The 27,561-nt window shown below is 47.9% G+C and overlaps 1 protein-coding gene across 1 annotated transcript; it reads left to right on the top strand.

Annotated features, from left to right (window-relative positions):
• The first annotated feature begins 2,790 nt into the window (after positions 1–2,790).
• UBAP1L (ubiquitin associated protein 1 like) lies at positions 2,791–25,612 on the top strand. The gene is made up of 5 exons (XM_058294350.2): positions 2,791–3,556; positions 14,932–15,477; positions 17,551–17,760; positions 24,145–24,246; positions 25,160–25,612. Exons 1-5 carry the CDS (start codon positions 3,437–3,439, stop codon positions 25,292–25,294), a joined length of 1,113 nt encoding a protein of 370 aa, XP_058150333.1. The 5' UTR covers positions 2,791–3,436; the 3' UTR covers positions 25,295–25,612.
• The last annotated feature ends 1,949 nt before the right edge of the window (positions 25,613–27,561 follow it).

Here is a 27,561-nt window from a genome sequence, read left to right as displayed (position 1 = left end):
CAGCATAGAGGTGCCTCCTGACAGGCTGGAAGAAAAGTCTCCAGGCATGGGGGGGAGAAGCCTTTTAAGTCTTACAGTGAAACACTGACAAGAGTAGAACAGAGAAGGGGGAGGAGATGAAGGAATTAAAAGGGATTTGCCCATCTGGCCTCATCTGACCTCTCTGCACTACAGTTACCTCCTCTGCTTCTCCCAAGGAACAATATGGGCAGATGCGGATAACCCCAGTGACCCCTAGTAGAAGGCTTTGTGTCATCCTGGCAAGGGCTACAGTTTGTATTGAGCCAGGGGCACTTTCTTGTGCAGTCTCCCTGGTAAAGTCTGACTGCAAACTGCCAGACTGGGCTCAGGAGCATAGATATAAGTATATATTATATGTGGTATGAATGAGTTTTTAATCCTCAGATTTCAGCATTAATAGATACTGTTGACTAACACTAAGTGATTTTCTCACTAACAGAGCAGGCATGAAAGTTCCAGATGTTCCACATCCTCATCAACACTTGATATTTATTGCGAGACTTCATTATTTTAGCCATTCTTGTGTTTGTGTGTATGTGTGTGTAGTTGTATCTCATTGTTTTGTCTTTTTTACGTTTCCTTTATGATTAATGAGGTTGAACGTTTTATATTTATTGACCATTTGAATATCTTCTTGAAAAGTTCCTATTCAAATCTCTTGCCTATTTTTCTATAGTATCTTTTCCTTATTGATTTGTAGCAGTTCTTTGTGTATATTGAAAATGAGTCCTTTGTTAGATGTAAGTATTGCAACTACATTCTCCCACTTTGCCCTTCTTACCTGGAGATGGCTCCCTCATCTATCTGCTCGTTGTCTGCTCACTGTGTCTGCTCATTGTCTCTGCTCATTGTCTCCGCTAGTTGTGTCCACTTGTTGTCTCTCCTTGTTGTCTGCTCATCTTCTTTAGGAGGCACTGGGAACCAAACCTGGGACCTCCCATGTGGGAAGTGGGTACCCAACAGCTTGAGCCACATCCATTCCCCAACAGTGTCTTTTTTTTTTCTTTTAAGATTTATTTTTTATTTATTGCTCTCCCCTTCCCCATCCCCAGTTGTCTGCTCTCTGTCCATTCGCTGTGTGTTCTTCTGTGACCACTTCTATCCTTTTCAGCGGCACCAGGAATCTGTGTTTTTGTTGTTGTTGTTGCATCATCTTGCTGTGTCAGCTCTCCATGTGAGCAGTGCCATTCTTGGGCAGGCTGCACTTTCTTTTGCGCTGGGCGGCTCTCCTTACGGGGCACGCTCCTTGCGCGTGGGGCTCCCCTACACGGGGGACACCCCTGCATGGCAGAGCACTCCTTGTGTGCATCAGCACTGCGGATGGGCCAGTTCCACATGGGCCAAGGAGGCCCGGGGTTTGAACTGCGGACCTCCCATGTGATAGGCAGACACCCTATCCATTGGGCCAAGTCTGCTTCCCAACAGTGTCTTTTGATGAATGGAAATTCTTAGTTTTAAAGTTATCCAATTTAGCAGACTTTTCCTTTACTGTTAGTCCTTTTTGTAAACTATTTAAGAAATGTTTGCCTACTCCAAGGCCACAAGTATATTCACCTAATTTTATCTTCAAGCTGTATTATTTTTTCCTTTTTTCTTCTTTTTAAGCTGTATTATTTTACCTTTCACATTTTGATCTACTGTCTACTTGGATTTTGTGTATGATGTGAGGTAGAGGTCAATATCATTTTTATTTTCTCATGTAGATATCCAGTTGACCCAGAATCATTTATTGAAAAGAATATTCTTTTCCTTCTCTTCTGCAGAACCAATTTTGTCATAACTCAAGGATCCATATATGCATGGCTCTTTCTTTGGACTTCATTTTCTGTTCTTTTGGTCTTTGTGAGTCCTCACACCAATACCACACTGCCTTAATTTCTGTAATTTCAAATAAGCTTTGATATCTGATAATATAAATCTTCCAACTATGTTGCTCCTCTTTAAAGATTGTCTTGACTTTCCTTGACCCTTTGCATTTTATTTAACTTTTAGAATCAGCTTGCCAATTTACACCAATAAATATGCTGGAATTTTTATACATTGAATCTATAAATCAATTTAGGAAGAATTCATATCTTTACAATATTGTGTCTCACAATCCATGAACATGGTATGTTCTTCCATTTAATCTGTTTTATAGTTTTCTGTGCAGAGGCTCTATATGTCTTGTGTTAGATTTATTCCTAAGTAGTTGTTGCTAATATAAATGTTATCTTTTTAAAATGTTATTTGTTATTTGCATAAAGAATTAAAATTGATTGTTTTATATTGACCTTGCATCTTTGACCTTGCTAAAGTCACTAATTCTAACAGTTTTACCTATAGATTATTTTATATATTTCTACATAAAATTATGTTGTCTACAAATAGTGGTGGTTTTATTTCTTCCTTTACAATACTATGTTTATTTTTTCCTTCCTTTAAAAATAAGTTTTTATTTATTTATTTTAGGAGGCACTGGGTAAGCCCAGGACTTTGTACGTGGGAAGCAGGTGCTCAACCACTAAGCTACACCCACTCCCCTTTTCCTTCCTTATTGCGCAAGCTAGGACCTCCAGTACAACAAGGAACAGAAGAGATGATGGGTACATCCTTGTCTCATTTCCAATACTGGAGATATCTTTAAGTATTTCACCATTAAGTGGAACATTTGTTACAGATGTTTTAGAGATATTCTTTATTAGGTTAAGGAAATTCCTTTCTATTCCTATGTTACTAAAGGGGTTGTTTTTAAAATCATGACTGGGTATTGATTTTATCAAATGTTATTTCTGCATCTATGCAGATAATTATGTAATTTTTTATCTTTATTCTATTGATAAGCATCTTCATTTACACTGATTGATTTTGGAGGCCAAGCTCATTCCTGGAATAAATGCGATTTGGCAGTGTTGTAGTATTCCATCCGTAATTAATGTTGTTAATATTTTTGTACCTATGTTCATTAGAGATTGTCCTCTCATTTTCTTTCATGTAATCCTGTCAGTTGGGGTAACAAGGTTATGCTGAACTCAAAACAAGATAGGAAGTGTTCCTTCTATTCCTCTTCTTTGGAAGAGTTGGTGCAATGTGATGTCATTTCTTCCTTCCTTAAATGTTTGGATAAAAACTCTTTTGATGGAACACTTCAGAACTAGTGTCAACGGACCAGGTTTTAGGAAACAAATGGTCAATAGCATGACTTAAACCTGAAGTAGTCAATTCCTATCACTATGAAAATTTTATTGTTTTTATTTATTTCCTCCTTTGTGCAGCATCTCTTCCCTCCTGGTTGTATGGGGCTCAGCTAAGTGACCATGTAGGAGAGTGGTGAGGACGTTTGAGGCTTGAGCCAGTTGCTCGAAATTGTGCTGTCTCCCTTCCATTGGGCCGTCTTCCCAGGTCTGCTCAGCCCTCTCCACATTCATCTGATAGAATGAATGCCCTGGATGGTGTCCCTTTCAGGGTGCCCAAGAGCTTTGTGACAGACACAGAGCCCTTCCCTGGGCCGGAGCTCAGCATCTCAGCCTGTAGGGAGCTTCTGCTAGGTTCCATGGTAAGTATGTCTGTCTCTATCTCCTTATCCCTGGGTCTGTGGGTCTGTGGGTAAGGCTAAGTCCCATGGGGCCTTGTTTCCTGACTTTTAAGGGCATCCAGGTCTTGGAAATAACCTAATAGAGGAAAAGTTATTTCATGAAGGTTGGGGGCTGGGTGATAGGGATTGTCTATAAGAGCTTGTTTTAACCTTGCATAACTGGGAGGATGCCTGAGTGAAGCAACTAAAAGTCACTGCAAGGATGCTCCAATCCTTCTTTTCCCTATCAGCGTGTCACTAGGTCTAAAATTCCACCATTAAAATCACTCCTTTGAGCTAAGACATCCTCTCCAGGATCCTCTGTTAAACGTAGACAGATACATGGAGCACGTTAAAAGAAATCACTATTCCACAGACTCAGATCACCCTGGGGTGCCCTTGGAGCACCCCATGCCCTTCATACTGGGAGATGCACATCCCCAGGTTATGTGGTGGTATCACATATGACTTCAGGATAAATGTGACTTAACTTCATGGATAGTCAAGTTTACTCAAAGATTTAGAAGGAAAAATCCATTGCATTTATATTGTAACAAGTATATCAGGGGTAGAATGCAAAATTCATATGAGGTTTAAAAAGTAATAGACCAACATTGCAATGTGTGGAGCTGACATTGGGCTGCTTGGGGCTGGATCCCCAGACTCTTATGTGATCACTCTTCACTGCCTGCAGGGTATTTAGGATAAATATTTAAGGATCTATTGATCTCATTTTGCAGATGAGGAAACTAAGACCTAGAAAAAGGAAATGATTTATCCAAAGTTAATAGCAGTGACAAGCAAAACCCAGGTCTACAGACTCCAGGTCATTTTAGATTAGCTAATGGCAAGACTCAGAATGTGAGAGACATGGAATAGGTAAGGTTTGAAGGTGAGAAAGGGTTGGAGAGAAGTCAGGAGCAGAGAGCACAGTCCAGGAAGGAGATCTGGGGACGGTGAAGTGGAGGGGAATGAATGACCTGTGGGCGCAGGAGGAGCTAAGTGCAGTTTTGCTTTATCTGTCGATACTGGAGTTCCATGAGGCTTCTTGGACTAAGGTTTCTGGGACTTGAAATAAGCTTTGTTTGTTTTTTTTTTTTTATATTTATTTATTATTATTTTTTTTAATTACAATTAAAAAAATATATGAGGTCCCATTCAACCCCACCGCCCCCGCCCCCCACTCCCCCCACAGCAACACTCTCTCCCATCATCGTGATACATCCATTGCACCTGGTAAGTTCATCTCTGAGCATCACTGCACCCCATAGTCAATGGTCCACATCATAGCCCAGACTCTCTCACGTTCCATCCAGTGGGCCCTGGGGGGATCTACAGTGTCCTGTAATTGTCCGTGAAGCACTATCCAGGACGACTCCACGTCCCGAAAACGCCTCCACATCTCATCTCTTCCTCCCGTTCCCCACACCCAGCAGCCCCTATGGCTACCGTTCCCACACCCATTCCACATTTTCTCTGTGGACATTGGATTGGTTGTGTCCATTGCACACCTATGTCAAGTGATGGCTTAGATTGCACATGGGTACTGGATGCACTCTTCCTGCTTCTAGTTGTAGACACTCCAGGCTCCATGTTGTGGTGGTTGACCTTCTTCAACTCGATGTCAGCCGAGTGGAGCAAGTCCAACAAGTCAAAGTGTAGGAGCTGAAGTCTGCCGAGGCTCTGGGCCTGGGTGTCATATAATCAGTCCAGAGATTCAGATCCCCTACATATATCTTAAACCCAGCACCAACTACAATTCCAATAAAGTAGCATGCAAGTCTTGTGAAAAGGGATCCCTTCTGAGTCCATTTCCATCACGCAGAAACACCAGCTCCAAAGAAGGGCCATCTGTCATGGCAGTGAACCCCTTCTGCCATGACCATAGAACCCGTGGGTCTCTTTATCCCTCAAAAGAACCAATACCTGGGGTTGTATCTACCTTATCTGTCTCTTAGACTCTGTTCAGTTGTACATAGGGCTATTCCTTCTGACAACCTCCAGACTCTTTTTTAGAGACTCACAGCCTTATAATCTCATTTCTCCTTTCCATTTCCCCCTTACATTAGGTCAAACCGCTTCCCGAAGTCATGTTATTATATGTAGACAGGTATATTCTGCTGTTCCGCATTGAATCTTTAATTCAAGGTCATTTTCTAGTTGCTTCTTCAGCTGGTATGTGGTAGTGATCCCTCGGTGCCAGGGAGGCTCATCCCCGGGTGTCGTGTCCCACGCTGGGGGAATGCATCACATCTACACGCTGAGTTTGGCTGTGAGAGTGGCCACATTTGAGTAACATGAAGGCTGTCAGGAGGAAACCCCCAGGCACAATGCTACTCTAGGCCTTGTTCTTATTGCAGGTGCATAGGCTCAAATGAAATAAGCTTTGTAAACTGAGCACAGTATCCAGGAAGCCATGTTCTATGGGACAGAAACTCTTGTCCCCAGGCAGCCTGTACTGTGACCTCTCACTCTGTCAATGGGGCATGTTTTGGGGGAAGAGTTTGCCTTATTAAACCTTCAATAGATGTGGATTATCACAGCTTTTCCCTCCCTGCTGGGCTCAAGTCCAGTCAGGAAAAACTATTATAAAAGTTCCCTTTAGAAGCAGAAATGGGCACCTCTCTCAGCTCCCAGTAGTGCAACAGGGCCCTTAGAGCGTAGGGTGGCACTGCTCTGTTCCTCAGGGAGAAGTGTCCCAGTCATAGTCTCTAGAGATACATGGGGAGGGAAAGGAGGGTGCGACACATGGGCTACATGGGAAGCCAAGGCCTCCTGCCTCCCCACTTTAAGCCCAACTCAACCCCTTTTGCTACAGAAAGAGGCCTCTTGTGGGGAGGCGTGGACCCACTGAAGACAGAGCCATACGGGAGCTGAGATCCCCTGATCCTACATGTAGAGAAACTGAGAACCAGACAGATCAAAGGATTCATGAGAACCATGCAGCAAGTTGGGGCCATAGCTGGTTAGATCTAAGTCTGGATAATCAGCTCTTTGCCTGTACCTCACTGATAGCCCCCTTGGTGCAGGGCAAGAGAGGCTCCACAGAACCTCCAGATCTCTCCCTCTCTGCTGCCTAAAAGTCCACCAAAAAGCTGTACCACGAGTGAAGCTGGGCATTTTCCCTGACTGGCCTCTTACAGGCTCCCTGCCCCAACCCACACCCAGTCCCAGCCTTGGCAGCCAGCTTGGCCTTCTCTGCTGGGCCTCCTTTCCTGGAACAATGTCTTTCTTTTGGCCTTAAAGCACCAGGGAAGAGAGTTCAAAGTAACCCATCTAACCACAGACATTTCCGACTGCTACAAACTCGCATAAAGGACAAGGATGAGCAGGGGCAGCCCAGGAAGGGGCAGCTGTGTAAATGTGTCAGCAGCACACAGGCTGCTGGGTGCCTTTATGTCGCTATGAGCAGTCCCTACTGCCAGGCCATGGGGGGATTCCTGGCCCAGGAGCTGGCGCTGGCTCTGCCCTGCTCTCAGGTGGGAAACTGCACTCCCTTGAGCCTGTGTCCTTCCCTGAGCCTCCATTTCTTTTATTGCTGGGCCAAACTAATAGAGAAGCATGAGACCCCAGGTATGATCGCCATCACATCCTGATCAACCCTCTGTGTCCACCAGAGCTGTATTACCTGGGTTTGGAATTTGAAACACCTTTTCCATAGCAACAATGTATAGATGGTAGATAGGTTACCAGACAAGCCTATGCTAGCCTAAAGGGAAAAAATACGCATACCTTCCATATTTTGAGCATCTGGTATATGTGAGGGCATCCACTCAAGTGACTCCCAGGGTCGCATGACTTGTGAGTGTCACAGCCGGCGTTGGAACACAAGCCTATCAGACCCCAAAGCCCATGCCCGTTCCTTCACCTTGCTGCCCTTCCAGGAGCATTTCCTCCATGGGTAAAGCCTTGGCAGGTTTGGGTTTTGTTGTTTCATGATTTCCCTTTAATTAAAGCTAATTCCCTTTTTTCGTTGTTTATTTAATTTTTTAGAGAGAAAATGTACTCGCATAAATTAAACTTAAATATATATATATATATATAAAGGTATATAACAGGGGTTAGCAAACATTTTCAGTAAAGGGCCAGATACTATAATAAAATCTGGGTCAAAACTACTCAACTCTGCCATTGTTACATAAAAGAGCCATAGACAATATTGAAAGAGTGGGTGGGAGTGGCTGTGTTCCAGTAACACTTTATTTACGAAAGCAAGCGGGGGGGTGAGGGGATTGGATTTCACCCACAGGTAGTTGATCTGCCCCTGGTAGCATGGGAAGCATCCCACTGGCACCCCCCCATTGTCCTGTTCCCCACCAAATGAATGGTGGCCTGTTCATTTTCTAAGGTATCCTTCCAGATATATATATGTGTGTATATACAAACACAACTATTTCCTCTTTTATGCAAAAGGCAGCAGTTTATACACATTGTTCCTTTTTGCTTTTTTCACTTAATATGTTTTAAGATCTTTCCATATCAGTGCATAGAACAATTTTGTTTTCCACTATAGAGTATTATATTATATAGGTATATCAAACTTTATTGAACTACTCCCCTCTTGATGAGCATTTAGGTTGTTTCCAACCTTTTGCCATTGCAAACAATGCTGTAGTGAACAACCATATGTGATTTGTTTACGTGTATTGCCAAATTGCCCTTCATAGGGATTGTACCCATTTCCTCCCAACAAAACAATATGCAAGAGTGCCTGTTCCTCACAGACTCTTAGCCTCCATCATCAGGTTTTGGATTTTTGCAAAAGGATAGGTGAAAATGGTATCTCATTTTAGTTTTTGCTCTTTTTTTTATTTTAACTTTTTATTTTGAAATACTTTCAAGTTTACAGGACAGCTACAAAAATAATACAAACCTTATACAAACAACTCCATCATACCCCCAACCCCCTGGAAACCCAGATCTACCAATTTTAATATTTTGCTACATTTGTTGTATCCTTCTATCTATCCATCAATCTATGAATCCCTCTAGCTATTCATCTATCTATTTATCCATTTTCTGAATAATTGAGAGTAGGATATATGAATCATGCTCCTTGAATACTTACTTAATACTGTCATCTACATTTCCTAAGAACAATGGTACTCACTTCTGTAAACACCTTAAGTGCATTTATCAAATTCAATAAATTAGCACTTATGAAAATTTACAGTTTATATTTCACTTTTTTCATAGTCTCAATAATGTAATTTTGACCCTTTTCTCCTCCCTTGAAGATCCTGTCCAAGACCAATAAAATTAGAATTTAATTGTAATTTCCCTTTTAGTTTATCTTTCTTTTTTTTAATTGTGAAGATATAATATACAACATAAACTTTCCCATCTCACCCACTCCCAAGCATAGCATCCAGTGGGAATACTCATATTTACAATGCTGCAGCACCCTCACCACCTTCCACTATTTAAACTTTCCCACCTCCCCAAACAGAAACCCTATTCCCATTATGTACTAACTCCCCATTCCCCATGCCCCCTGCCCTGGAAAGCCATATTCTAATTTCTGTGTCTATTGCACAGTTTCCAATATTTTCATTGTAATTACCATGGGACTTAAATTTAATATACTAAATCTATAACTCTCATTTGCTTAGATACCACCTTAACTTCAATAGTATATTCAGACTATGTTCCTTTTGCCTCTCTGTTCCCCCACCTTTTGTCTCAGATTGCATGTTTATACATTATGCATCCCAAACCACTGATTTATCATTACATTTTATGCATTTGCCTTTCAGATTCTGTAGGAAGTAAAAAGCAGAATTAGAAACAAAAAATAATATTGGCATTTATGTTTACCCATGTCGTTTCCCTTACCAGAGTTGCTTATTTCTTCTCGTGACTTCAGTCTGTTGTCTCATGTCCTTTCCTTTCAGCCTGCAGAACTGTCTTTAGCATCTTTTGGAGGGCTGATTTAGTGGTGACAAACTCCCTCAGCTTTTATTTATCTGGGAATGTCTTACCGCTGGAACTCACACGGGCACTCAGCTCGCCACATGAGCACTCGCATGGCACTCAGCTCACCACATGGGCGCCTGGCTCACTGCACGGGTACTTGGCTTGCCACACAGGCACGCTTTCTCTTCTTTTTCACCAGGAGGCCCCAGGGATTGAACCCGGGTCCTCCCATACGGTCGGGTCGGCAGAGACTTTATCACTTGAGCCCCATTCACTTAATCTCTCATTTTTGAAAGACAGTTTTACCTGATACAGAATTCTTGGTTGGCAATTTTTTTTCTTTCAGCGCTTTAAATATATCATCCCACTGCCTTCTTGCCTCCATGGTTTCTGATGAAAAATCAGCACTTAATTTTCTTGAGGCTCCCTTGTTTGTACATGACACATTGCTTCTCACTTGTGACTTTCAGAATTCTCTCTTTATCTTTGGTATTTAAGAATTTAATTCTAATTTGTCATTGGAAGAATCTATTTGGGTTTATCTTGTTTGGAGTTCATTGAGCAATTTGGATGTATATATTCATGTCTTTCATTAAATTTGGCAAGTTTTCAGCCATTATTTCTTTGAATAGTCTCTCTGCCCTTTTATCTCTTTCTTCTTCTTCTTGGACTCCCACAATGCATATATTGGTATGCTTGATGGTGTCCAACAGGTTCCTTAGACTCTACTCCTTTTTCTTTCTTCTTTCTGCTTCTCAGTTTCTCAAGTTTAATGATTCTCTTTCTGCCAGCTCCAATCTGCTGTTGAACCCCCTCTAGGGAATTTTTAATTTATGTTACTGTGGTCTTCAGCCATGTTTGGTTCCTTTTCATAATTTCAATCTATTAATATTCTCTTTGGTTCATGTATTATTTTCCTTATTTCCTTTAGCCCTTTGTCCATGTTTTCCTTTATCTCTTAGAACATATTTCAGGCCATTTTTTAAGTCTTTGTCTGCAATGTCATGGGTCAGGTCCTCCTCACTGATGGTTTCTAATGCTTCAATCTTTTCCTTTGCCAGGGCCATCACTTCTTGTTTCTTTGTTTTGTTTTGTTTTTAGATTTATTTCTCTCCCCTTACCCCCCCCAAGTTGTCTGCTCTCCGTGTCCATTTGCTGTGTGTTCTTCTGTGACTGCTTCTATCCTTATCAGTGGCACTAGGAATCTGTGTTTCTTTTTGTTGTGTCAGCTCTCCGTGTGTGTGGAGCCATTCTTGGGCAGGCTGCACTTTCTTTTGCACTGGGCGGCTCTCCTTACAGGGCACATTCCTTGCACATGGGGCTCCCCTATGCAGGGGACACCCCTATGTGGCACGGCACTCCTTGCGCGCATCAGCACTGCACATGGGCCAGCTCCACACGGGTCAAGGAGGCCCAGGGTTTGAACCGTGGACCTCCCATGTGGTAGGTGGATGCCCTAACCACTGGGCCAAGTCCGTTTCCCAATATTTTTATTTTTTTATTTATTTTTCTATCCCCTTCCCCGCTCCCTACCCCCGCTGTCTGCTTTCTGTGTCCATTCACTGTGTGCTTTCCTATGTCCCCTTATATTCTTGTCAGTGGCACCCGGAATCTGTGTTTCATTTTTGTTGCATCATCTTGCTGTGTCAGCTCTCCGTGTGCACAGTGCCATTCCTTACAGGGCACACTCCTTGCACATGAGGTTCCCCTATGCAGGGGACACCCCTGCATGGCAGGGCACTCCTTTTGCGCATCAGTATTGCTCGTGGGCCAGCTCATCACATGGGTCAGGAGGCTCTGGGTTTGAAACTTGGACCTCCCACGTGGTAGATGGATGCCCTATCTGTTGGGCCAAATCTACTTCCCCTTAATGATATTTAGTCTTCTGATCCATGAGCATGGAATGTTCTTCCAGTTATTTAGGACTTTTTAAATTTGTTTTAACATTGAACTGCAGTTTTCTGAATACAAGTGCTTTACATCATTGGTTAAGTTTATTCTTGACTATTTGAGTTTTATCTATCATATTTTATTTTCACCACTCTTCTGACACTTTTAGTTACTTTTATTGATATCATCTTCATTTCTAGACTCTCTTCCAGGCCCCTCCCTCCTGTCTTTTCTTTTCAGGCTCTAGCACACCCTTTAGTATTTCCTGAAAATCTGGTATCTTGCTTAGAAATTCTCTCAGTTTCTGTTTATCTGTGAATATTCTAATTTCGCCCCCATTTTTGAAAGACAGTCTTGTTGGATATAAGATTCTTGGCTGGAAGTTGTTCTCTTGTAGAATCTTAAATATATCAGACCATGTCTTCTTGCCTCCAGGGTTTCTGGTGAGAAATCAGCACTTAATCTTATTGGATATCCCTTATATGTTATGTATTACTTTTCTCTTGCTGCTCTCAGAATTCTCTTTGTCTTTGGCATTTGACATTCTGATGTGTATGTGTCTTGGAGTTGGTCTATTTGGATTTTTTTGGATGGGAGTATGTTGTGCTTCTTGGACAGGGATATCTATGTTCTTCAATAGGGCTGGGAAATTTTCTACCATTATTTCTTCAAATATTCCTTCTGCCCCTTTTCCCTTCTTTTTTCCTTCTGGGACACCCATGACACATATGTTTGCATGCCTTTTGCTGTCATTTAGTACCATGAGACTTTGTTCAATTTTTTCCATTCTTTTCTTCATCTGTTCTTTTGTATGTTTACTTTCAGAGGCCATTTCTTCAAGCTCACCAATCCTTTCTTCTGCCTCCTCAAATCTGCTACTATATGAGTCCAATGTTTTTTAAATTTCTTTTATTGCACCTTTCATTCCCATAAGATCTGCTATTTTTCTATGTATGCTTTCAAATTCTTCTTTGTGCTCGTCCAATGTCTTCTTAATATCCTTAATCTCTTTAGCCATCTCATTGAATTTATTAAGGAGATTTGTTTGAACATCTATGATTAGTTGTCTCAACTCCTTTGTCATCTGGAGGCTTATCTTGTTCCTTTAACTGGGCCATAGCTTCCTGTTTTTTGGTGTGGATTGTAATTTTTTGTTGGTGTCTTCACATCTGGCTTATTAGAGATTTTTTTGGGGTGCAGTTTTTCTCTTTAGTTTAGGGCTTGCTATCTTTTCTCCCTTGCTGGTTGTACAGTAGGAGCCAAGCATGCAGTTGGTGTTGTAAGCTACGGAGGCTCAGGCTGCCTTCATTGCACCAGGGACCAATGAAGCTTCTTCCAACTTTCTCCTTTGGGTAGGGAGAGAGTAACATCTGTGTGGAATAATCCAAATGCAGGCCTAGACTATAGTTGCCCAGAGAGACTGATAAAGCTTCACATCCCTCTCTCCCCTGCCTGGGGCGGGGATGGAGCTGCAGGTGTGGGCAGCAATCTATGCAGTGCACGTCCAAGATGACCACCGTTGCCCTGGTAGACTTCTGATTTTCAGTCTATGCCAGCCAAAGTTGCCTTCAGTTACCTGTATAGGCTGGTGCAGGGCTCCTTGGGCTCCTGAAGCCTAGGCCAGCTGCAGGCTGATCTGGTGAAAGAAACTGGTTCCTGCTGACACTGAGAGTTTCAGTCAGCGCAGCTTCCCCTCAGGCTGGGGGCGGAGTCAGAATGGCGGCTACTGGCCTCTTTCTGACTTGGGCTCGTTCTCACCCTAGCTGTTCCCAGGGTTAACTCTCAGCCATCCAAGTCTACCAATCAGTAGCCGAAATCGGCAGCCAACCGTCTCCTCCTCCCGTTTCTGGGGAATGGAGCTTCCACTTCCCGTCACAGAACAGCTCCTGGGACTGCTTGTGCTGCCAGAGCAGGATAATCACCGGCCTCCGCAGCTTGGCTGGTAATTTCCCAGAGAGGCTGACACAGGTCCCCGCAGCTTCCTCCCTGCTGGAGGTGGCACTGGGGCCTAGGCTAGAGCTGCAGTACGATCCAGATGGAAAGAAGCTGGTCCCCATCAGCACTGTGATCTTCACTCCGCCCCACTTCCCCCCCGTGCTAGGCGCGGAGTTAAGATGGCAGCTACCGGCCTCTTTCTAGCCTGACAGTCTCAAACTTTAGGTGTTCTCAGGATTATACTGTAGCCCACTGAATTTACTCATCAGAAGCTGAAATTGGTGCCCAACCATCTCTTCCTCCCCCGTTTTGGGGAATTGGAGCTTTCAATTCCAGCCGCGGAACAGCCCCCCGAGGCGGCTTGTGCCTCCAGCGGAGGATGGGCACTGGCCTCTGCAGCGTGGAGCCTCTACTTATGGGTCTTCTCTGCAGATGGGCAGTCTTGTCCTTCCGCTCCTTCAAGGACGTTGCAGGATGCTCTTCTGGCCTCCTGGAGCCCCCAAACAGGTGCTTCAGCGAGCTCCAGAGGGCTCTCGGTGTTTGCTAACTGCCCTGTAGCAGGAGCTGACTCTAGCAGCTCCTTACCCTGCTGCCATCTTGCTGGTTCTCCCCACCCATCTATTTTCCCAGTCATTTATTCTGCACCTACAAATGTCCACTCTGTGCCAGGCCCACCCTTGCCTTGAGGATATGGAGACAAACAAGTCACAGACCCTGAGCTCAGTCAGGAAGCCACACAGGGCAGCTGAGTTATGCTCCACTCCCTCCACCTACAGTCGTGTCAGGGGATGGGAGGGGGTAATGTTTTGTTTTTGGATGGCGTTTTATGTTCTTAATTTTAAAGGTAGGCAACAGAAATATTTTTATTTTTGCCTCATTTATAAATTCTCAAGTTATACTGATATTTATGTGGACTCCATATTGCTCTTTTAGGTGGCCTAACGTGTACTAGAGAAAGGTCTAGAGACAGAAGAAGAATCCCAGCTCAGTTAAATTTTCTCAGCCTCAGTTTCATAACCTGGAAATGGGAATAACACTAAAACCTGCTGAATTCAACAAAGAGTAGCGATTATTACATTTCCTGGGCCCAAAAGTACCCGTGGATGGCAGCGGAGGGCATGGGATTGTTACCGGACAAGGACCTTTGCCTGTCTGGGCAGGCTTACAAGGCTGGGCGGCTGACTGCTCAGTGGTAGCGGGTTCTGGGCTCAGACCAAGGTCTATTTGCTAAGAACAAGTTTCATTGGGAAAAAAAAAATTAATTTGTTTAATTACATACTGTTCTAAATCCATTACATTGTTCAATTATATGCACAATGGCAAAGGGGGGAGAGATTGTAGCTGAGTGGTTGAGCCCAAAGGGGTTTCACTACATTTCATTCTGTTTCCGTGTTCCTCGCTTTATTCTTCATGCTAGAGTTTGCCTTTAAATTGTTACTGATCACAGGGTGGGTGTGGGTGTGGGGGGATGGACGCCTGGGGCTCTGAATTAAGAGCCAGCCAGGCCCAGAAGAAGTCTGGGCTGACCAGGACCCAGCAGCCTCCCCGCAGGCCACGCCTTGGGAAGGGCTGCACGGCCTGGGCCCCAGCAGATCCCAAATGGCTTTTCTCTGCAGCACGACTTCAGCCTGGAGAGGAAAGCGCTCTTCTGGGTGGAGGCCGCCGGCCGGGGACCTTGCCGGTACCACAGCGGTGACCCCGGGACAGCATCAGCCCCACCGGCCTGGCTCTTGCTGGTCAGCCCCGAACACGGGCTGGTGCCTGCACCTGCTGCGGCCAAAGACCCGGAGGCCAGACCCCAAGACCCGCCGGAGCTTGAGGACGAGGAGGACGCGCCCTCTGCCAGCGCGGAGGAGCCAGGCCCCTGCGCCGCCCAGCGCCGCGCCCCGGCCAGCCCGCGCCCCGGCCTGCGTCGCTGCTCGCTGGACGCGCTGCGCCGCCTGCGGTCCGAGCTGGCCGGGGCGCGGCGGCGGCTCTCGGAGGGAAGGCTGGCCGCGGGTCCCCGCGCGCTGCTGCGCCGCCACCGGGTGCTCAGCCTCTGCCCCGGCCCCGCGCCGTCCCTGGGCCCCGCGCCGCTGGCGCCCAGCGCCCCCGCCCCGGCCCCGCGGCCCTCCACGGCCGGGAACATACCCCCTCTGCGAAGGCACAAGCCCACGGTCGCGGTAAGGACCGTGCGATCTGCCGGCCACAGCCCCCACAGGCAGGGTGCGCGCCTGCCCTTGCTCCCACTGCTTTCACCTTCGCCCACCTGGCGCTGTACCGTGCGGCCCTTTACCTGGAATAGTCCCTGCTCGGAGGTCCCCTCCTCCTCCGTCTCTCACTGCGCCTGCTTGGCTCTACTAGGGTGCATGATTATCATAATGAATGCAGTCATCCGATAGTTTTCATTTTTGTTTCCAGGACAACCAGCAACAAGCTTCACCCATAGGGGGTGCTCAGTGAACGTCTTTTTGTATCAGTGGCTGTAGCTCAGTCTAGGACCTTCCACTGGGAGAGGCTTGATCTAGAATGGCTGAACTGGAGGATCAATCAAGGGCAATTTCCTGCACAGTAATTTCCTGCCAGATACTGGCTTGGGAGGGACGAGGCCAGTGCCACAAGACAAAGAGAGCTTTGGGGTGTGGTACAAGGCCAGAGATGTATCCTGTGAAGGGTCAGGCCTTGAGAAGAGAGGGCTGCTGCAGGCTGGGAGGCACAAGTGAATTTCCAGTGCAGCCAATGAAGCTTAAGCCTCAGGCCCTTCGTTTTGTCCCCCAAAGCCATGTACCGAATTCTGTTTTCATAATGGTGTGTCCTTTTTCTTTGAGAGGGCCCTCCCAAATTGTGTAACTATCAGATTCCACAAAATCTGGATTTGGACCAGATGGGGTGGGTCAGGACTGGTAGCGGGAGGTGGCAGTTAGGCATGGCTTTCTGCCCCCCAGCAGCACCACAAAGGTATAGCAGAATAAGGCCCCGGTGAAATCAAATTCAAAAGACAGACTTGAGGCCTGACTCTTCCCACTCACTGGCTGTGTGACCTTGGGCAAGTTGCCAAGCTTCTTTGAGCCACCTTTTCTCTACGAGTAAAGCAGGCCTAGCAAACCCTGACATAATTGTTTAGGGAAAATGTAACAGAGAAGAGGTTTTGTAAGCTGAATAGGCCATGCCTATTTAAGCACCAGGGTTTTTTGTTGTTGTTGTTTGTTTTTTGTTTTTACCAGATTTTGATGCCAGGCTGGTTATTCCTTGGTCAAGATTAAATTTAACTTTGCAACAACCCTGTGGGGAAGGGAATGGGACAGATGCTGTTTTTGTTCTGTAGATGAGGAAACTAAGGTGGAGAGCAGCTAAGGATCTTTTTCAAGGTCACTGGAGTTGACTCACCAACTAAGATTTGAATGTTTCCTACCTGGGGGTGAAGTGCAGGCTCTAGGATGGGGCCATGGCACCCCAGGAGCCAGGGCAGCAGCTGAGCTTCCCTTGGGAGCAGGGAGAAGTCAGGCAGGGTCTTCAGGGTGGACAGATGAGGACTTCCTCACAGGGGATGGGTTAGGGGTAAAGCTAACAAAACCAACTGAAATGCCTCCGAGCCACCTTTAGTGCAGGGTCTACTTGGGTCCCCCCAGCACCACAATTGTCCTTACCCTGCTCCATGTCCTGCCAGGCCCCAGCCCAGCCCAACTCAGGGAGGAGAGTCTGGCTAGGAAGATCCATACCTCCTCCCCCTTCACCATAGTGTGGGCTAAAGAGCCCTTGCTTTTGGTTCCGATTAGGGTTTGGTTCCCAAATGTGTATGGTTTATCAGGTCATTAACTTCTCTGAAGCTTGACTGCAATGTCTGTAAAAGGGGATAATAGGATGGACCGACCATATATCTCTTGCAAGGTTGTCCTAAGCAGTAAAGGAAATATTAACATTTACTGGCAGTTTCTGTATGCCAGGCCCTGTGCTAATTGTTTTTTTCACATTGTCTTGGTGTCTTTTTCACGCTGTTTTTTTCCACATTGGTTTGACCTCATAATAACCCTTGATGTGGCTGCTGTGATTGCCTCCATTTTCCATATGAGTCAACTGAGTATGTGGTGAAGAGCTGAGGCTTGAACCCAGGTCTCTGGGAGTCTAAGCCCTCCACAACATTAGCCCCTACTCTCTGTATAGAAATTGATATGCAAAGGTGCCTTTTAAAATGTCCAGCCCCGCCGGGTGTCTCCCCCCTGGTGGTGACCGATACATCTAGCCTGTTTGTATTTCAGTCCCTCAGCCCGTACACCTGCCTGCCACCCCCTGGGGGGATGCCCCAGCCTCTCAGCCCTCACAGACTGCACCCTGATTCCGCGGTTGACCTGCTGTCTGCCCTGAGCCAGGAAGAGCAAGACCTCATCGAACCTGTGGTTGCCCTGGGGTATCCCCTGCATAGGGCCATCGCGGCTCTGCAGAAGACAGGGAGGCAGAGCCTGAGCCAGGTGAGTAGGCAGCTGTGGGGCTGGGCCAGGGCAGTGGCCACATGGCTTTTATCTTAAACTTAAAGAACTTTTGTTTCCTTCTCTTTAGTAGCAGAACCTCAGCCTGGCATAATCGCTGGGGGTCATGAGCAAGTGTCTAGACCCTAAAGCTGTCACCTTCCTAGGCATTTCTCAGAAATCCCCTTGCACACCTGGGGAGTCTCAATATTCTCCTCCTGTCCTGGTCTCTGCCCCAAGTACAGAGGGCTGGGGCTATGGACAGCCAAGGACCTCTCCAGGACCGTCCAACTGAACTTCATACAGTGATAGAGAGGTTCTGTATCTGTGCTGACCAGTAGCCATATGTGGTTATTGAGCACTTGAAACGTAGCTAGTGTGACCGAGGAACTGCATTTTTAACTTTGTTTAATTGTAATTAATTAAAATTTAAATTCAAATAGTTGCATAGCAGATTGGGTTCCCAAGAAGCAACTAAGATGGAGTTTTGTTTAACAGCATATTTATTAGGGAGTCCCTTGGTATCAACTCTTGTGGAAGGGAGGGGACAGAAGCAGGAGTGGGCAGGAGTGAGAAGTTGAGCTTCAATGGAGGCCAAACAGCAGCCTCGGCCAACCTAACAACTCTGGAGCATATGTGGCCCTTCAAAGTTGTGGTGAGCAGGCTGAGATGGTCACGTCTTTATACCTCTGCCTCAGCCAGTCACTGGACTTGAGTTACCCCAGGAAGGGAGATGCCAAGACAAGTGGTTCTCTTCAGCTGAGGCGGTCCCAGAAGGGTGTCTGTCAGTTCTCCTAGCGTCTGAGACAAGTCCTTCATTGAAGGGTGTGTGTGTGTTGGGGGTGCATCCCAGTATCCACCTCACCCAGACTCTATTTTCAAATAGTTCACACTCTTATCAAAGGACTGACACTCAAAGGATTGCGCTTGGACTACTCTAAGATTTGGGAGCAGGTTTTGTCCCCCAGTACAAGCCAAGGAAGTGAGACCACCTGCAGGGGAGTTAGAGCCCCCAAAGTGCCATGAGAGGTGCCAATGACAAGATACCTGGGAGCAGAAGGGTATGAAAGCTGCAGGGGGTGTTTCAGTCATCGATTGCTGTGTAATGCACCAACCGAAAACTGGGTGGCTTGAAACCACTATTTATCTGCCCATAATTCTGTGGTTTGGCAAGTTGGAGTAGGCTCAACTGGTGGTTCTTCCACAGGTCTCACCTGAGGTCCCTCTTGTGGCTAGAGTCTGGTGACTCAACTGGGCCTGGATGCTATTAGATGGCCTCTCTCACAGTCTGGTGGCTAGTGATACCTGTCAACTAGCCGCATCTCCAGCAAGCTGGTCCAGGCTTCTTCACATGGCTGCAAGAGTGAGCTGTAAGCCCTCTTGAATTTATGCATCATCACTTGGGCCTCATTTTGGTCAAAACAGACTAGATTTAAGTGGTGGGAAAATAGGCTCTGCCTCATGATGAGAGGAGCTGCAAAGAATTTATGACCATTCTTAATCTACCACAAGGAGGTTCCAGGGATCAAAAAGGCTTCATGGAGGTGCCAAGCCTTGAACTGGCTTTCAAGGATACATGAGGCCTGAACTGGCAGAATGGGTGATATTCCAGGCAGGAGGGACACTGTGAGTGAAGGGGTGGAGACAGGAGGGAAGTGTTTGGGAGGCCTTGATGAGATCAGTCTTGTTGGAGGAGAGGGTGCAGGGTGCAGGCCAGGGGGAGATAAGACATAGAAGGGGTGTTGGGAGCAGATTGAGGGTGCCTTGAATGCTGGGCTGAAGCAAAAGGGAGACATTTGTTGAGGAGGAGGGCAGGAGGTGACACTGAATGCTACTGCCTGAACCCACATCCCTCCACCTCAGTGTGACATCCTTCTTCATTTGTTTTCCAAACATCAGGGGTCCTTGGTGGTAGAAAAGCTGGACCGCAGGTATTAGAAGGTCCAGGGTAGTTGGCACTTATTCCTTCTCCTGTCCCTTCCCCATCAGGGGCTTGGACACCCTCTCCATAATCACCGATGAGTGCCAAGTGTTGAGTGTCTGAGGACTGGAGAAGCCTGCTCCTCGGGGAGGGAATGACAGAAAAAGAGTGACTCTCAAACTGGATGTTTGTGCTGCTGCCAGGTGGCACATCACCTTCCCATCCATTCCTGCTTCTGCTCTCCTCTGGGTTCATCCGTCCTTCCCCTGCCCTGCAGGAAAATCTCTGACATGGTAATCCTCAAGGGAAGTTAACATTTATTGAACACCTTTGTGCCAGTCCCTCAGTCTGAAAGTATTCATTTAGGTCTTCTCAATTCTGCAAAGTAGCTGATATTGTCTTCACTTTACAAATGAGGAAATGGAGGCCAAGGTTTGTAAAGCCAGTCAGAGGAGGCGCTGGGTTGAGACCAGATGGGTCTTTCTCATTTTCTGTGTGAGAAGCTCCCACAACACCCCAGGCTGATCTGAGATTTAGGAGCAGATCTAAAGCTGCCCCTACCTTTATTAATTTTTTTTAGGAGGTACTGGGGATTGAACCCAGGACCTTGTATGTGGGAGGCAGGTGCTCAACCAGCAAGCTACACTGGCTCCCCTGCCCCTACCTTCAGCTGTCATAGAAAAACCAGGACCCCAGCCAAGAAGCTGGCCAGGAGGGCTGGGAGGGGCCCGGCCCATAGCAGGGGCTCTGACATGCTTCCCCAGCCCCTCCAGGTCCAGTGACAAGGATGAGGTCTCAGCCGTCACCAGGTGTGATGATTATTTGGAGTCAGCATAGGGCATTGGACTTCCGTGGGGGGAGTGGGGTCTGGAAAGATCCCATTGCATGCGGAATGTTGTATTTCAGCTGTGGACTGACCACCTGCCTGGCCCACCCAGTCTCTCGGTGCCTTCTTTCCCAGTAGGCAGTCAGGGGGCAGGCCCTGAGGGGTGGACCCTGGGGGCTGTTGGATGACTTCATCCGTCTTCCCCTACCAGGTAGTATTTCCCCTTGGTTCTATGAGGTTCCCCCATTAGCTGAGCAACTCCTTTGGGTTCAGATTCCTTCTCCCCATGAAAGACACACAGCAGCAGTAGATCCTTTTCGGCCATAGAGATAAATGACAAATGGCCCGGGAGGGAGGGTGTCAGGTGATGAAGATGGGGCACTTAGAAGAGTCAAGGAGAGAAGAGGAGACATCAAAGGCAAGTCTTGTCCATCGCTCCTCCTTCCTGCCACCACAGCCGATGTGCCCGCTGTGTGGACCCACGTGAGACTCCATAGACCAGACCCAGATGTGCTTGGCACGACAGGCATCTCAGGCCCCTCTTTGATTTTTTTAACTTTTTATTTTGAAATACATTGAAACCTACAGGACAGTTATTAAATTAATACAAACCCCATCCAGTGAATTCCAACATACCACACCCCCCAAACCGAGATCCACAACTTTCATATTTTGTCTTAGTTTTCAGGTTCTGTCTTAGTTTGCCAAAGGGCTGCTGATGCAAATTATCAGAAATGGGTTGGCTTTTATAATGGGAATTTTATTTGGGGTAAAAGCTTACAGTTTTGAGGTCCTGAAATGTCCAAATCAAGACAACATCTGCTGCCCAAAATAGCAGAGATGTTTTCTCAACAAAGGTCCTTTGCTGACAGATCCTATAGTCTTACCACATGGTAAGGCAAGATGGCAAGCCTGCCGTTCTCTCTTTTCTTTTCTAAATTAATTTTCTGTGTTTCTTTTACCTTATTTATTTATTTATTTATTTTTACTTTTACTTTCCTTTTTCTTTATTTACCCCCTCCTTCCCCCAGATGGTTCGCTCATCTGTCTGCTCATTGTTTGCGTGCCTTCTCCAGGAGGCACCGGGAATCAAACCCAGCTCCTCCCACATGTGAGGCGAGTGCCCAGCAGACTGAGTCACATCCACTCCCCATGGGGTGTGGAGTCTGCTGGCTTGTGGCCTTGGCTTGTTGTAGCGGGGACGGAGTCTAGTTTGTTGTGGTTGGAGGCGGCATCTGCTCGTCTTCTTTTAGGAGGCACCAGAACCCGAACCTGGGGCCTCCCATGTGGTAGGCCGGCACCCAAGTGGTTGAGCCACATCTGCTTCTCTGCCAGTCTCTCTACTTTCTCCTGGAGCTCAGCTGTGGGCGATCAGGCACCTTTCCGTGGGCCTCGTCTCCTTGAGTCTCTTGGGGCTTCTCTGTCTTTCTGCAGCTATAGGCAAACCTGGAGTCCTCTCTCTTACATGGCCAGGTTAAAATGGCAGAGTTCCCTTTTCCTGGGTTTCTCTCTATGTCTCCATTTATATAAGACCCAGGAAGAGGGCAGAGGCTCAACCTGAGTCACACTCCACTGACATAGTCCAATCGAAAGCGTCTCACACCCACAGGAATGGATTAGTTCAAAAACAGTCTTTTTCTTTTGGGGATTCAAACAAGAACTTTAACCTGTCACAGGCCCGTTTTTGAGCCTCAGTTTCCACATTCACAGAATGGAGAGGGAATGTATGCTTGGAGTCAGTAACTTTGAGGGGCCCCTGACGTCCTGGGGTTGATACCCTCACTTGTCCTGGGACTGAAGGCAGGCCTGGTGGCTTCTACAGTCCTGTGGACCCCAAAGCTGACCAAGCAGCAGAATTTTTACAAATGTAGACTCCAGGTGCTACCATGGAGGGTTCCAGTCAGTGGATCTGGAGTGGGGCCCCAGGACCTATAATTTTAACAGACCTGCAGATGGTTCTGATATGTAGCCTGGCGTGGGGTCTACTGGCATGGATTGAGGTCAGCCATCCCTACAATCAGTGAATCTTATCCTTGGCTGCATGTTAGAATCACGTGGAAAGCTATAAAAACTTCTTGTGCCCATACCACACCCCAGGCCAGTTACTTCAGAATCTCTAGAGGTGGGCCAAGGCAGCCCTCCTTTTTAAAGCTCCCCAGGTGGCTGCAGCAAGCACCAAGGTGGAGAACGATTGCTGTGGATGAAACGGGGGGTGAAGTGAGCATCCACCCCATCAGCCCTTCCTCCCTCCTGTTTTCATCTCTGAATGAAAACTACTTCCAAGCCACTCAAAGCCCCTCCTTTAGTTGTTAGCAGCTAGTGGACAAGGTATGGGCCAAGGGGTCAGGTTATCTGGGACCCTGCCTGGGCCTCAGTTTCCTCTGTGAAAGCGGGGCTTGGATAGGGGTTTCCCAGCTGTGCTTAGAGCAAGGTCTCGGCACTCTGGGGAGCTCCTCAGGGCAGGAGCACTGCACTCCAGGCTCTGCGCTCCCCAATCCCCACGTCTGCCAGAGCAGCTCTGACCTTACTGTTTTCGTTGAAGCCTCCTTGTGCTTGGACAAACAGTCCAGAAGCTTAAACATTTGCAAACCATTAGCCTAGAGGGCCCGTGCTTTCTGCGCTGTGCTGAAGGTCTGCAGAAGCCCGACCTGTTCCTTCTCTGACTACACCCATAATTCTTATGGTCTGGAGCCCTCGCTTGGCACCTTCTTCCTATAAATCCTGCTTTGATTTGCCTGGCACTGGTGTTTCCACATGTCTGGTTTATCTCCCCCACTAAAGTGTGAGCTCCTTGAAGGTAGTTATTCATTCATTTTATAAACTCAGAATACATTTATGGAGCTCCTTCTGCCTGTCGGGCTGGGTGCTGAGAACCCAGTGGCAAAGAAGCCCGATACAACCTTCCCTCATGGAGAAAAGGTCAGTAGATGAGAAAGATAGGTAAAGCGATTACAGCATTATGTGTGCTGAGGAAGCACAGGGCACCATGGGAGCACCAAGGCTGGCACCCAGTGCAGCCTGAGGGTCAGAGGGAGTGAGGCTGGCCTGGGCTGAGGGAGTGGAGGGGTGAGGAAGGAGCTGAAGCTGGTGGCAGGGGCCAGAGCGGGGCTCTATCCTGAGGGTGACAGGAGCGCCTGATGGCTTCAGAAGGGAGGGACTTGACCAGGTCTGCAGTCCTGTAGGCTCCGCTGCTGTTCCAGCAGGTGCATAGCAGGCTCCAGATGCCATAGATGCGTGTGCCTGGGTGAGGGGCCCCTTCCCTCGTGTGGGTGCTCATCAGGGAGGGTGGGCCAGCTGGAGTGGGGGATATATAGATGTAGGATTGCCTGGGGCGGGGGGTGAGCCAGGCCTTTGTTTGGGGCCTGCTCCCCTCCCCAGTTAGTTTTTTGGGAACACCCTCGTTGACCCTACAGCCTTTCTCCTGGATTCCAGCCCCCAGCTTCAGATACCGGGTCAGGACCTGCTGCTGTCCGTCTGTCCCCGAGCCCCCAGAGGAGGCCCCTGTCCCTCTTCTGTTGGCTCGCGGGCTCTCTGGGGCCCTGTTGGGTGCCGGGGGCTGCCCAGTCAGCCTGGACCTGAGCTCCACCCTGGTCTGCTGCCCCTGCCTCTCCTCTGACTGCTCGTCCCCCTTGTGGCCCAGTTTCTCAGCTACCTCAGCGCCTGTGACCGCCTGCTGCGGCAGGGCTACGCCGAGGGCCTGGTGGAGGAGGCCATGGAGATGTTCCAGTTTTCCGAGAGCCAGGTCAGCAGGGCTCCTGCCGGGGCCCCGGGGCAGGCTCACGAGCCTGGTGTGGAGGCAGCACGCCGGCCCCCCGGGCCAGGCGGGGCGACCAGGAGAGAGCCCGGGAGGTAGCCCTGCCCGCTCAGCAGGCCAGGGGGAGCCAAGTGGGAAGGTGGGAGGAACAGAGAGGGAAAGGGAGGGGGTGAGGAGGACCAGGCCGCACAGCAAGCGGCTGAGGTTTTGTTTTATTTACTGCATCAACACAAGGACTCCTTGTCAGACACCCAGATAGGTACGGTGGGCGGTACAGAGAAGGCTGTGCTCTCCATCCCGGCACCCACCTGGAAGCGCAGAAGGCCTGCCTGTGGGCCCCAGGGAGATTCTGTGCCCTTGAATCTGTCCACAACAGGCGGGTGACGGGGCTCAGCAGAGCAGCTCTTGACTGAGGCTGAGGAAGGGACTGAAGGAAGGGGGAGTGGATGGAAAGTGGGGCAGAGAGGAGCACGCGGGTGGGGGAGGGCCTGGGGCGGGGAGGGAGGAAAGCCAGGAAGGAGGAACAAGAGGGCCCGGGGTGGAGGAGGAAGGCCGGCAGGGGCTGCCTATTCCAGACCCTGGCACGTTTGTGGCATGGGTGGAGACCCCAGGCTTTCGGGGCACCTTCCTATCCCTGGCGCCAGCACAGGGGTGTCCAGACAGCGTGAGCAGGCGGGAAGTAAAGCCCGGCCAGACCCAGGAAGTGGCAGCCAGAGGCCAGGCTGGGGCTGCCTCCACGGCAGAGGAAGGGGGATCGCGGGAAATTGGCAGGTGCTGCCCAGGATCAGACTCCCCCGGTCTGGAGGGACTAAATGCAGTGGGCGTTGGCGTGGGGGCTCCCCTGGGCTGGGGCCAGGCCTTGCAGAGCCCCCCAGCACCCTCCTTACCACCCCTTCCTCAGGCAGGGGAGTTCCTGCGCCTCTGGGAGCAGTTCAGCGACATGGGCTTCCAGCCAGACCGCATCAAGGAGGTGCTGCTGGTCCACGGCAACCGCGGCGAGCAGGCCCTGGAGGAGCTGGTGGCCTGCGCCCCGTGAGCAGGGGGCACGCGCCGTGCCCGCAGAGGCCCAGCCCTGTGCGCCGCCTGGCAAGCCATCCTCACTGGATTATTACAAACAAATGAAAAGAATAAAGTAATGCATACTCATTGCAAAAATGCAAATAAATGGGCTGTAAATACCCAAAGAATCAGCAGAAAGAGTCGAAAGTGGTGGTCTCTGGGGAGGAGTGGAGGGCAGCATGAATGAGGAACCGGTTTTTCATACACATCTTGTATATCTATCTGTATTTGACTCCATAAAATGTATACATTAGTAACTTTTATTTAAAGAAAATTAAATAAATGATCGACAATTCTTTGGGGTCCTGCAGGTACCTGGTTTTGGTGTGGAAAATTATCTGCCTGGGAGTCATAAGACCTGGTTTCAGATGTTGGTTCTGCTGATTATTGGCCCCAAGCCTATTTGGGCCTCAGTTTCCCTAGTAAAAGTGGGGTGATTGGACCTGGTGCTATCTGTGGGAATCCCCTGGAATTTGTTAAAGATACTGACTCCTAGGCTCCAGTCCCGAGCCCACCCCTTTCTGATTCAGAAAGTCTGTCCTGGCTGCCCCACAGGAATCCATTTTGTCTTCTATAAAGAAGCTCTCTGGTGATTCTTATGCAAGGGGCCATGGCCAGTATGCGTGACCCACAGAGTTTGTGACCCGTGGGGCCCCTTCTTCTCTGACCATCTGTGGCTACGTCAGTCAGTCCTCATTTTGGGGGTGGGCAGGTTGGGACCCGGGGCCTACACGTTGGAGACTCCCGACAACTGCGAGACCAGTTGTTGGAGCCACCCCTGCCTCAGGCAAGCAGCAATGACCACAGAATCAAAGCCTCTTCGCCCCCTCCACCCAGCAAACGGCTGGACCTGGGGCTGAGGCCTGTCAAAAACAAACAATAAAAAACGTCCCTGTTTCTCAGGGCTTCACCCTCAGACACTTTTTTGTTTGAACACGGAGGAGGTGCTTCTCCAGGCCTACACAGAAGGTTTGGGACTAGAACCCAGCTCTGAAGCCCACCCATCTCCTGAGTGCTTTCCACTAAGCCTTGATTCCTGCCAACTCCAAATCACATTAGGATTATTCTTTGGGCTTAAAATGTGCTCCAAATAACTTTCAGGCAGTGCCAAACTATTTGAGAAAAAAAGGCAAGATGGTATAAAGTTGGTCACATGTCTGTTGCCAAAAATCAAATTACACTTGGAAAAGACAGTAAAAATTAAAAGTTCAATTTCCAAGACGCAGTGTTAGATCCAAAGCTATTTATGTTGTGATTAAGTTCCTTTGGTCTCGGGCTGCCATTTCGTTGTCAAGTCCCCTTGATTAAAAGCAACCAATTGACTGGCCCCTCACCCACTCCTGCAGGGTCCCCACCCTTCCCCTGTCTGCCCCAAACCTTTCTATCCCTACAACACTATTGTCTGATTTAAAATGAAACATCATTGGGCAAATAGCTATTTTAAAATATTTTTTAGGAGCCAGAATAGCGCTAGAGGCATATTTTCTGAAGTCAGATTGGGCTAAAAGTACTAGCTGTGAGATCTTTTGAAAGTCACATAACCTCTCTGTGCCACAGTTTCTTATCCAGTTGTAATGATTGAATGGGAGAGTGCACAGGAAGTTTGTGGCCTGGTATCTAGTAGCTGTTTACTTATTTATACCTATTTATATCCTGCCTTGTTCCACAGTCATTACCACTACTGTGCTCATCCTCTTCATCAGTATTTTGGACAACAGATCTTCAACATTTACAATCATTCAAGCACAGAGAACTTGGGGAAACCTCTTCCCCAGTGACTCAGCCTTTCCGACCATTAAGAAGGTGGCTGGAGCAGAGCATTCTGGGAGTGCCGCCTGGGAGAAGGGGGAGCTCTATAGCTAATACCAATCATTGGTCAGGTGGCTGCCTTGGTGGCCCCTTGAAACAGCGGCAGATGACACACTCTCAGCTCTGTGAAGGTAGGGTGTTTGGGTAAGATGACACAGAGAGGAGGGCAAGAGGATGGTGGAGTCAGGGCAAACCAATGCCTGGCCCAAGGAGGCAGAGTGAAGCAAGAGGTTCTGCCTTGGTTCTTGCCCCAACTTCTGTCTCCTCATTCTTTTTGTCCCCTCTTCTGACTGTGTCCCCACCACGTTTCCCCTCAGAGGCCCTGTGCCAGCAGGATGAAGAAGTCCTCCTGACTCAGACAGGAAGGATGTCTGGTAAATGGTTTCAGGCTGAGATCTCAGGTTCTTTGTGTGTTCTTTTCTGCATTAGTTTCCC

Source organism: Dasypus novemcinctus, chromosome 3, assembly GCF_030445035.2.
Source record: "Dasypus novemcinctus isolate mDasNov1 chromosome 3, mDasNov1.1.hap2, whole genome shotgun sequence".
In the NCBI taxonomy this organism is placed as follows: Eukaryota; Metazoa; Chordata; class Mammalia; order Cingulata; family Dasypodidae; genus Dasypus; species Dasypus novemcinctus.
The sequence above is the reverse complement of the archived record's forward strand: the minus strand, read 5'-3'. Positions and strand labels throughout refer to the sequence as shown.